The 11,707-nt window shown below is 36.4% G+C and overlaps 1 protein-coding gene and 1 long non-coding RNA gene across 2 annotated transcripts; one reads left to right on the top strand and one right to left on the bottom strand.

The window, feature by feature from the left end:
- Positions 1–420: 420 nt before the first annotated feature.
- Positions 421–1,287, bottom strand: LOC114397254. The gene is made up of 2 exons (XM_028359344.1): positions 793–1,287; positions 421–684 (listed from the first exon to the last, which is right to left on the bottom strand). Exons 1-2 carry the CDS (start codon positions 1,285–1,287, stop codon positions 421–423), a joined length of 759 nt encoding a protein of 252 aa, XP_028215145.1.
- A 3,272-nt stretch (positions 1,288–4,559) lies between these two features.
- On the top strand, positions 4,560–10,869 carry LOC114396167. Its single transcript, XR_003663241.1, has 4 exons — positions 4,560–6,412; positions 6,514–7,353; positions 8,317–8,365; positions 9,496–10,869. It is a non-coding gene; the product is annotated as an uncharacterized LOC114396167 (long non-coding RNA).
- The last annotated feature ends 838 nt before the right edge of the window (positions 10,870–11,707 follow it).

Below are 11,707 nucleotides of genomic sequence, written 5' to 3'. Positions count from 1 at the left end.
CCTCTCCAGCATCTGATCTATGAATGGTAAAGGAAAATGGTGCTTCCTTGTGGCTTCATTCAACTTGTGGTAGTTGATGCACATTCGCCAACCAGTGATGGTCCGTGTTGGTAACAAGTTGTTTTTCTCATTTTGAATGACCGTTATACCCCTTTTCGTTGGTACCACCTGTATTGGGCTTACCCAAGCACTGTCAGAGATGAGGTAGATATGCCCAACCTCTAGAAGCTTGAGCACCTCCTTCCTTACCTTTTCCTTCATTGTTGGGTTCAGCCTTCTCTAGGGTTGTTAGACTGACCTGTAGTCTTCTTCCATCATTATCATGTGCATGCAGTAGGCAAGGCTGATTCCTTTGAGGTTCGATATATGCCACCCAATTGCTTCTCTGTGTCTCTTCAGAATTTCTACTAACCTGTTCTCTTATTCAGATGCGAGTGCATTGCTGATCACCACAGGCTTAGTCTCATCTTTTTCCAGGAACACATACTTTAGATGGTTGAGCAGTATCTTCAACTCTACCTTCTTCTTCTCGGATGGGGTCTCGCTCTTTAGTTCCTCAAAGCTGGCTTCCCCCTCAGGAATGCTATCTTCTCGATCCAAGTCTTCCAAGCAAGCCTTGAGATCTTCTTCTTCTTCACTGGTTAGGCAGTCTACCTTATTTACCAAAGCTCTCTCCAGCAAAGTCTATGGTGTTTCGAGAGCACTAATGTCTTCCCTGTCAACTTCCTCCACCTTGAAGCACTTCCTGCTCTCCCTTGGGTATTTTATTGCTTCAAAAAGGTTGAAGGTCACCTTCTGATTGTCAATGCTCAACTCCAGATTTCCATTCCTCATGTTTACCACACAGTTGGCAGTCAGCATGAAAGGTCTGCCTAAGACAAGAGGAATCTCCGTGTCTTCTTCGATATCCATAATGATAAAGTCCACCGGAAAAGTAAAGTGGCAGACTTTGACTAGGACATCTTCTACCATCTCATATGGTCTTGTGATTGAGCGGTCTGCTAGCTGAAGTGTCATCCTGGTAGGGTCTATCTTCAGATCACTAATTTTTCTGCACATTGATAGGGGCATCAGGTTTATGCTTGCCCCTAAGGCAATGAGGGCCTTTCCTACTGACTCCTTCCCTATGGTGTAAGGGATAGTCACACTCCCGGGGTCCTTAAATTTCTTTGGTAGCTTCCTCTGTATCACCACACTGCAGTTGCCTCCTACCACAATACTCTCATTGTCAATATACTTCCCCTTCTTGGTGAGGATGTCTTTCATAAACTTGGTGTAGAGCGGCATCTACTATAAGGCTTCCCTGAATGGCATTGTTATCTCCAGCCCCTTGAATATTTCCAAGAAACGCTTGAAGTAAGGCTCCTTGTTCTTCTTGGATGACACTAAAGGATATGAGGGCTCCTTTAGAGGGATTGATGGCTCTTCTTTCTTAGCCTCTCGGGCTAACTGGCTCTTGGTCTTGGGGAGTAAAACGGTCTTCTCTTCCTCCTTTTCTTCCTTCTTCTCTCTCTCTGTCTATCCTTCCTTCCTCAGACTGGTCTTTTTCTGCTTTTGCCTCTCCTTGTGTTCTCTTCTGGCCTCTGGTCAGTACTGCCTTGCATTCTTCCTTGGGGTTCTTTTCTGTGCTGGATCCAAAAGTTCTAGTGGGCCTTTCGGCTTTCTCTTGAGCTAATTGGCAATTTGAACTTCCAAATTTCTAATTGCTGCATCAGTGCCTTTCTGATGTGACTCAATCTTCTGCATGAACCGTATAAGCAACTCTTCTATGTTAGTGGGCTTTTGATGACTTGGCTCTTGACTGGGATGCTGATAGGGTGGTTGACTCTTGTGCTCCTTGTTGTATTGATTACTTGGATGATTCCTCCAGCTTGACCCTTGTGTAAAAGTCCTCCCTTGGTTGAATACTAGTGGGCCATGATTGAATCCTATTGTCCCTTGGTTGAATCCTGACGATCCTCCTTGGTTTAACCTTGGAATCCGTGGTGATTCTGTATTCCCATGTAGTTTACTTTCCTGGAAGGATCTTCTTGGACTATACATTGCCCAGGCTCGTGCGTTCCTCCACATGTGTGACATCCTCCTACCTGCATAACAGAAGAGTGAAAATGACTTATCACTTGTAATTGCTGTGGAAGCTTGCTGAGGGTTTCCATTAGGGCTTCTATTTGTTGCGACAATAGCTTGTTTTGAGCCAAGGTTGCATCTTGAGTGGAGAGCTCTAGAAGGCTTCGCTTTGTTAGGGCATATGTGCGATCACGAAGGATGGTGTGATCACTAGCCGCCATGTTTTCTATAAGTTCCATTGCCTCCTCCGGCGTCTTTAACTTGATTTTACCTCCTACAGATGCATCTAGTAGTTGCTTTGATTGTGGTCGTAGGCCATCTATGAAGATGTTTAGTTGCACCGGCTCGCGGTACCCATGTGTAGGCGTCTTCCTGAGTAATCCGTGGAAACGGTCGAGCGCCTCGCTGAGGGATTCGTTAGGAAATTGATGGAATGAAGAAATTTCCATCTTCCCTTCAGCGGTCTTTGACTCTGGGAAGTATTTCTTTAAGAACTTCTCTATGACTTCTTCCCATGTTTGCAAGTTGTTACCCTTGAAGGAGTGTAGCTACCTTTTTGCCTCCCTTGCTAGTGACAAAGAAAAGAGATTGAGGCGTATTGCACTTTCTGGAACTCTGGCTATTTTGACCGTGTTGCATATCTCTATGTAGGTGGCGAGGTGAGCATAAGGATCCTCATTTGGGAGACCATGGAAGAGGTTCCCTTGAATCAGTTGGATGAGAGAGTGAGGATACGAGATGTTGGCCGCTTGAACCTCCGACCTTGCAATGCTTGTAAAGAACTGTGGAGTAGCTGTACTAGAGTAGTCCTCTAGTGTGACTCATCGTGCATGTTCTTCTTGCCTCCCTTCTTCTTGCAGCGTTGTTACGCCTGCAAGTGACTTCAATTTCCAAATTGATAGGGGCTATATCACCAGCTGTAGTTCTACCTTGCATACACACAAACAAGCACTACCCATGCAAATTATGGAAGAAAGAAAGAAGAAAGAAAAGTGCAGAATAAAAAATAAAGAATAAAAGAATTGCTTACAAATTGAAAAGGTATGGCAACTAAGTGCGAAGACAAAATCTTCGGCAACGGCACCAAAAACTTGTTAGGCGTTTGGCAAGTGTACCAAATGTCCAAGTAATAAAATCTCGGAAGTCCGAGTGTCGATTTCCGCAGGGATTTTGTGTTGTACTTATCTTGGATACTTTTCAATTTATAAGGGAAAATAAAGAAAATAGTAGAAAAAAGAATATGAAGTAATAAAAGTGTCATTCTATGTCTGCATAAAATGCATGGGGATTAAGTTCTAGATGTTTGCATGAAATGCATGGGCATAAAAGTGTCATTCTATGTCTAGCAATGATCTCTTATGAAATCTTTTCTTTTTGTTCTATTAGTGGTTACCCTCTCCCGAGCGTCTAACCCCATAAACTGATACATGCATATTCTCTTTAAATCTTAATTAGTTGTTATCCTCTCTCGAGCATCTAACCCCTAAAAGAATGTAAAGACAAAAATGCACGATCGAAACAAAAAGGATAATAGAATAGAAAAAACTCGAAAGGAATCCTTTGCATTGATAAATCTAAAGTACACCATACATCGCTTGGCTTTTTAGGCCTACCAAGCCCTAACTAGGGGATTAGCCACTCATGGCCATGAGGGCTTTACAATGAGAGGGGGGAAAGAAAGAATGGAATACAAATGATAAGAGAAAAAAAAGGAAGAGTTCTCAGGCTTTAGATAGTAGTGAGAGTGCTTTGAGACTCGGTGTGTCGTTTCCCCTTGACTGAGCTCTCTATTTATACCTGCTGGAATGGGCATTGGATCTTCGTAGGCTCGCTCAGCGTGGCACTCCTCGCTTAGTGCGTTCAGATAGTGCGCTTAGCGAGCTCCTCTCGCTTAGCGCGTGCTGCTTCTGTTGGATCACGCGCTTAGCATGTGCTGCGCGCTTAGCGTGTGTTGTGCACTTAGCCTGTGCTGCACGCTGAGCGCGAGTAACGGACTCTGACTCTCGTGGTTAACGCCTCGCCTAGCGCCTGTCTCCTTTGGCTTGCTTAGCGCGAGCTGCGCGCTAAGCGAGAGAATGGGCTGGGCCTTTCTGATTTTTTTTCTTCATTATTTCCTTCTTTTTGCTTGTAACACCTCTAGTTTTTATATCTGCAGCCAAAATTCACGAAACATCAATTCTTTAACAATTTAGCGCAAATAACTGCTAAATAGTTATTTTTAAAGCCAAATTTTCTTAATTTTCTATTAACAAACTACAATTATTTAGCAGTTATCATCGACGACAGTAGATCTACGACGGTTATACAATAATTGTCTTAAAAAAATGGTGACATTTTTGTAAATAATTACAATTTTTCAAAGACAGTTTTCTAAAAATCGTCTTTGAAAACGTATTACTACATCGGTTTCGTGAGGAATCGTCTTTGAAAATGCATCTGGCTTATTTAAAAGGCACGCATCTCTCTCACTCGCACCCACTAACATTCTTCAACAATCGTGTCTCTCGCTACTGGAAACCCTAAGCCCCAATCCAAACCCCACTCTCTCCCTCTCTCTTTGCCGCAAACGACACTTCTCCGGGGCGGCGCTGAGAAGGTCTCCGAGAAGGGCGAAAACCTCAAAAATACGTTTGTGTGGTTTGAAAGAAGGAGTGAGTGGCAGCTCTCAATTTTGCCAATAACCAAGTCATGCATAAATTTGGTTACATGCGCCCGGATCTATTGGATAATGTCATTTCCCCTCTTCGTTTTGATTATCCCCATTCACGTTCGCTTTGTGATTGATTCATGACCTCATCCCCAGCTAAAATCTTTTTAAATCTTCACCAATGTCCACTTAAATTCCGTATGCCATTACAATGTATAATATTTTATTCGAGTTTAAGGTATCTTTTCTCTTGCTGCCTTTGCTTTTGGTTTACTATATAGTACTCAAGGGGTTTGGAGTTTTATTTAATGGAATGGAATGGAATGAAGGGATAATTTCATTCTACTTGAATTCCTAAATGGCTGCTTTTGTCTCTTATTCTTCGCTAATTTTGTCTCCCTGCCTTGTTATTTTTACTAAACAATTATTCTTTTTGATCTCTTGTTGAATGCCTTGAAAATCACAACATGTTTTCTGTAATTACAGTCTATCAGGTTCAAAATGAACCCATAAAATTTGGAGCATGCTCAAATATCCTCTCATCATTTGATTGTTGATGATTCTAAAATCATAGAAGTTTAGGTCAGTTAAAGTGACTCATTCTTAAAGTTGCATTTCTACTCACTGCACTAGAGCCATCTGATTGCTTTCTGTTCTCTCCTACAAGTGGTGGTCTTAGTGGTAAGAAGGAATCAGGACAACTTCATTTTGAGGGGAAAGAAAAACCATTTCGTGCACCCCTGTAAATTTCAGTCCTCTTATATCTAAGTACTGTATTTTTCATTATTTATGATATATCTAATAGCTTACTTTCCAAAAATGTGTGATAATCTTTATTGTGTTAAATCAAAAAAGAATATTGAACCATTATGTCAAGTGATTGACTATTAGAGTCAAATCATATTAACCTCCCTTAAGATTTGCCTAAATTGCTCTTATTGCTTTTTGTGTCTTTTACTTGTATGGAGGGATGTACAAAGGGGGAATAAACTTATATTGTGGTTTATGTTTTATTTTGTTCTTGAACTAGTTGGTCTAAAATGAATAAGTTGATAGTGACTTGAATATAAAACAGAAGATGGATAAGAGGGAGAGTAGGATTGAAATGTGTGCATCCATAATGGAATTGATTATGACTGCATGTGTGTTGAAGTATATATACCTCCCTAAAATGATTTATTGCCTCTATGTGGTGAACTTTGTGATAAAACGGCTGTTTATGCTACCCATCAACTGGAATTCTTAGAAGTTGCAGACCTCATTTTTGTAAGCTATTGTATTGAACACTAATCTTTAGCTGATGAAATTGCTTTACAAGTGTTTTGGCCCTTCACTATTAAAATACTTTTTGGCTGGTAACGAAAGATGAAAAAATAGTTGAGTCAGGAAGCTTATAAAGGAGCACTTGTTCTGATTATTCTTCTATGCCAAATTCTCTTTCAAGTTATGCAGATGGGAAGCAATTATTGGATTTCATGGGCTACAAAGCAGAAAGGCAGGGTCAACAACAAACAACTTATGGGAACATTTGCTCTTCTATCTTTTGGTGGCACCATCTTCATACTTGGAAGGATTGTTTTAATGGCAGCTAATGCTATGGAAACTGCTCAACACCTTTTTCTTGGAATGATCACATCATTTTTCAGGGCACCTGTTTCATATTTTGACACCACACCTTCAAGCTGAATTATGAGTAGGGTCAGTCTCACTATTATTTCTTTATTTGATAGATTATTGCTATCTTTTGATTATTATCAACTTTAATTAGATTTCAACCATTCTCTTGTTGATGATTACAGTCGTCAACGGATCAAAGTACTCCAGACACATACATACCATACAGATTAGAGGGACTAGTGTTTGCACTTATCCAGTTATTGAGTATCATTGTGCTAATGTCCCAAGTTGCATGGCAAGTCATTCTCCTCTTTTTCGTTGTGCTTGCAATTTCCATTTGGTATTAGGTAAGAACTGTATCAAGCTTTGACAATGTACACAAACTAAATCATATCATTTTCCTGTCAAAGTCTTATTAGCATGAACTAAAAAGATAATAGCATTAGCTCGTGTAACTTGTCATATCAATTTCCTCTTCAATTTGGTCTTCTATTTTGTACTTGCCATCTTGGCTACTCTTCCAAGGTCTACCATTTATCCAAGTAAGCTCCTTCTTCCCTTATTCGTCTTATCAGTAGTGGTAGCAATTACATGTATGCATGTGAGAATCACTTTTTTACTGCATTATTTTAAAAAGCTCTAAAGAAGGACACTTACACATTATTGATTAAGCTTGGGTTACAACTTTAAAACCAAAAAAGAAAACTAATTTTGCAGAAAAGTAGCTTGGTTGTATTAGATCCTTCTAGTTGCAACTATGATGCCATGATACTTACGTACTAGTGGTACTTTAAGATTGATGCATGTGGCAGTACTCGGTAATTCACATATGCTTCACTTTCCTCTCTCACCAGTCTCCGTAATTCCCCCTAACAAGGTCCACTAACAAGTATATGGAAATGCTAAGTTGCTTCTTCTGATTTTCAGGCTTGGCGGGTATGGTAGCTACTTATGGTTTGAACTTGAATGTCCTTCAGGCTTGAAGGCTGTTGATAATGATCGGGTTTTGGTCCTTGATGAAGGTATGTATTCAATATATTTGGTCATACCATTAATGATGATGAAAACATTATCTCAGATTGAAGGTTATCTTCCAAAAGAATTTAATGAGGGGGTGGGGAACTAAAAATGAGTATTATGTTAGGTTCAATTTATTAAACTTGATGTTTCAAAGTTTGGTAGCATATTATTGCCCTTCAGAAATTTTATTATTGCTTTTCTACAGAAATTTTATTACAGCTTATAATATTTCTTGCTTAAGTCTTTATACATCAATCAAGTTATTCTGAACTAGATGCTAAGATCATCACTTAAACAACTCCATTAATTTGATGGACATTAGTCAATATTATACATTAATAAAACAAAGAGTTTGCATATTAGAGGACACAAGCCAGCGAACCGTACATAGTATAAAAGTTATATTATATGCCATAAAAATTATATACTATACCATATTATACGTTACGAACTTCAACATTTTTATATAATCTATATTTATGTATTTATACATTTTATTAAAAAATTCGACTACAAATGTTATATGTGGTTTCTAAAAAAATGTTTTCATTTAACTAATTTTGCTTTTGGTCAATAAACTCTTTTTAAAAATTACTTGAGTCCCTAAACAAAATTTTCAACATTTTCGATCCCTATATTATTTTTCTCTATAAACCGTTTTAGTCTCTATTGTGAAATCTTAGAAAAATCTTTGAACTAATCAGGACATTCTAAATATTTTTTTTACACCTTCTAAATAAATTATTAATTTTACTTTTATAATAAATCCATTATTACTATAATAAATTTAATTTTTAATTAATTAATTAATCAATTAATAGTATAAAAACTCTTACACTGACCGTCATTCCTTTTAAACGTTATAACATAATCCATTTCTTAAACTATTACAATTTTATTTCCATATTACTTTTGAAGTACAAAATACTGTGTTCTAAATTTTTGAATCATGACTTACTTTTCAGGACTTGCTATGCTGTGCTGCAATTCAATTTCTTTGCAAACACAATTGAGGTAGGCTTTTCACCATATACTCTTAATCTCAAGTTGCAACCAACAAGCATGTAGCATGGACTTTTTCTTTTTAATATGTCATGTATTCTTTTTTTTTTCAATGCTTATTATATAGGTCACTTCTTGTGTCTTTTTTACCAATTAGGGGTAAAAAAATTTCCAATTTTCCAATCGGGGGTATATTTTAAAAAATTACCCAAAACGGGGTAAGTCGTAACAGGTGTTACGACTTCGAAGTCAAAAGTCGTAACACCTGTTACGACTTGTTATTTTTTTTTAACTGAAGTCGTAAAATTATTTATAACTTCAGTTCAAATGTTATTTTTTTTACGACTTCAAAGTCATAAATATATATTTTTTTAAAACAGAAGTCGTAAAATTATTTATGATTTTTTTTTTGTTTTACCACTTTAAAGTTGTAAAACCTTTTTTTTTAAATTTTTTTAAAGCTTTACGACTTTGAAGTCATAAACCTATTTTTTATTTTAAAAAATTGCTTTTTTTTATTTGTACCCCTATTTTTGTTTTGTTAACCTTTTTATTTTTCTGTTTGTAAATCTATTTTTTCTTTAATTTACAATTTCTTATGGTTTTACTTTTTATTTTTAATAAAAAAAAATTAAAAAAATATATAATAAATAATATTAAGTTGACATATTTTTTGTGATTTTATTTGATATGTTATTATTTTATTTTAATGTTTTATTATTTAAAACCTGTTATATATATTTTTAATATAGTTTACTTTAAATGTTTTTATTTAAAGTTTAAATAATCTATCGATAAAAATTAAAAACAACATAATTAATACATTAATATAAAACGCACAATACAAATGAAAGAAAAACATAAAAAATATAAGTTATTTTAGTCATGTGCTTGTTTGTATAGACAGTTAGTCCGATTATGTTATTCACTTCTATATAATGAGCACTTCTTACACCTATTTGGAATTGATTCATCCATCTCATTATGTATTCGAGTAGTGGTCGGCCTGCCTGATGTCTGTCGTCGTTTCAAAGGATCAGACATAAAATACGGACCTAAATATTGAGGCCATGTGCCTTCACTTCCAAGGGAATGAAAATGATGTTGATAAACTTTGAAAATGTTTTCTAACTTGTATACAGGGTCAACAAAGTCATCAGAATTTAAATTGCAAAAAGCACACGCTGCAATTGCATGCGAGCAAGGTAGTCGAAGTGCTTGAAATTGTCCACAATCACACGACCATTCATTCAATTTGACAGTGCATGCCATTGCTCGTCGACCAAGTTGCGTATTTGCAATTTCTTGAATCTCAAACTCCCCTATTTTTCGAACATACATGCGAACATAATGCGAGGTAGCAATGTGTTGATTTTTTTGCATCATGACATATATGTCTTCGGAGTACCTATGCTCTGCCTTTATCATATTCATGATTTTGATGCCTTTAGTAAGAAATGAATCATTTATTTTATTAAATGTTTCATTGACTAAGACAGTAATAGGTAATGCTCGGGCTCCTTTCAAAACAGAATTCATACATTCAGCAAGGTTGGTAGTCATATGGCCATATTGTTTTCCTTCATTGTAGGCCTGAGTCCATTTACTCTTAGGAATTTGATCCAACCAATCTGCTGCTTGTGGAAACTCTGCTCGCATAGCGAGCAACTTAGCCTCAAATCGTGGTTTCCTCATCTCATACCCTGTGCGAAAAGATAGAACAATGAGTAATAAATTTAGTGAACATATAATAAAGCAAGAATATGATGCATGAAATAGGAAGAAACATACCTATATTGATGACTTGTTTTTTTAAGTCAACATTTTTAAACTGTTTGTTGAAATTTGATGCAATATGGCGAATGCAATACACAGACGAAACATCTGGTCCATTCCAGCCAACGCGTTCGAATTGTAAAGCTGCTAGCAAATCGGTTTCCCTGTCTGATATAATACACAAATTTGGTTGCAGAGTAACATATCTTCGCAAATAATGCAAGAACCACATCCAAGCTTCTTTAGTCTCGCTCTAAAAAATTGTAAAAGCAAGTGGAAAATTGTTCCTACTATCATCTTGTCTGATGGCAGTCAACAAAGTACAACGATATTTGCCAGTTAAAAATGTCTCATCTACTTGCACAACTGGCTTGCAATATTTGAAGCCTTCAATGCATGGATTAAACGCCCAAAATACACGATTAAGAATCACCCTAAGAGGGTCATTGTCACCTTCCTCCATTGAAGATGAAGTTTTGTATTTTATTATGGTACCTGGTACAAAGTGTTGAACAGCTGTCATACAGGCAGGTAACTGTATGATTGTTCCCAACTTCCAAATGTCATTTCAAGAGCTTTTTGTTTGGTTGTCCATGCTTTTTTGTATGAAACAGTGTAACCAAACCGTTGATGCATGTATGCAATCAAGGTTTTGATTTCGATACCCGGATTTGTTTTCACTAAATGAACAATATTATGGACAATTACAGAAGAATCTAACCTAACATGATCTTGTGATATGGTAGAATTTGTGCATGTGTGAATACCGTTTAATTTCTTCAACTCCCACCGTTTGTGTATTTTGCTGAACGATACTCTCGTCCTCTAATAACATCCATTACCATATTGATTACACATGACAATGTACTTGTCACTCTTGTTCTCGACTACATCAAAATTAAATGAATGCATAAAATGAAATTGTTTAATGGCATTCACAGCTGCTTGTTTTGATTCAAATGTCAACCCTTCATAAAGGTCAGTTGTACTAACACTTGCTGTCCTTTGATAAGGATTTGAGTACTCTTGATTTTCATAAAGTTGGCTACTAATAGTTTCAAAATATGAAGATGTCTCACTTTGATTGCTTGGTTCACCATGTTCATCAAAATCATGTTGTTGCTTGTCATCACTGAAGTCGCTAACATTATCTTTTATTATGGGTTCTTCAGTAGTCATCTGTAAAAAAAAAATTATTGATTAGTAAGGAATCATTGGATTGTATGTAACGTAAAAAAAACCTTTTTAAATACCTTTTTCGTGTATGTAACACTAAAAAAATTATGTCAGTATGACTCAAAGAAACATGTCAAAATCAGAGAACCAATTGATTGTTTGGATGCAACAAATGCACCGAAGTGAGAATGAATCCTCCTTTTATAAGTTTCACAGGAGTGAACAGTGTTTGTTGAATAGTTCATGCTACAACTAAACACTAATATTCTAAAACACAAAATAATAATTTAACATGTATAATAATTTATCTAACTAAATTGTAAATTAATAATAACTAAACATTCTAAAACACAAAATAATAATTTAACATGTATAATAATTTATCTAACTAAACCGTAAATT

The sequence above is a fragment of the Glycine soja genome, chromosome 18 (assembly GCF_004193775.1).
Source record: "Glycine soja cultivar W05 chromosome 18, ASM419377v2, whole genome shotgun sequence".
Taxonomy (NCBI): Eukaryota; Viridiplantae; Streptophyta; class Magnoliopsida; order Fabales; family Fabaceae; genus Glycine; species Glycine soja.
The sequence above is the reverse complement of the archived record's forward strand: the minus strand, read 5'-3'. Positions and strand labels throughout refer to the sequence as shown.

What these genes read in the sequence shown, in the direction of transcription:
- LOC114397254 (XM_028359344.1), bottom strand. Translation starts at nt 1,287, where the DNA reads ATGCCGCTCTACACCAAGTTTATGAAAGACATCCTCACCAAGAAGGGG. An exon ending in TGAGCATTGACAATCAGAAG is followed by an intron (nt 685 to 792) that starts GTGACCTTCAAC and finishes GAAACACCATAG; the next exon opens with ACTTTGCTGGAGAGAGCTTT.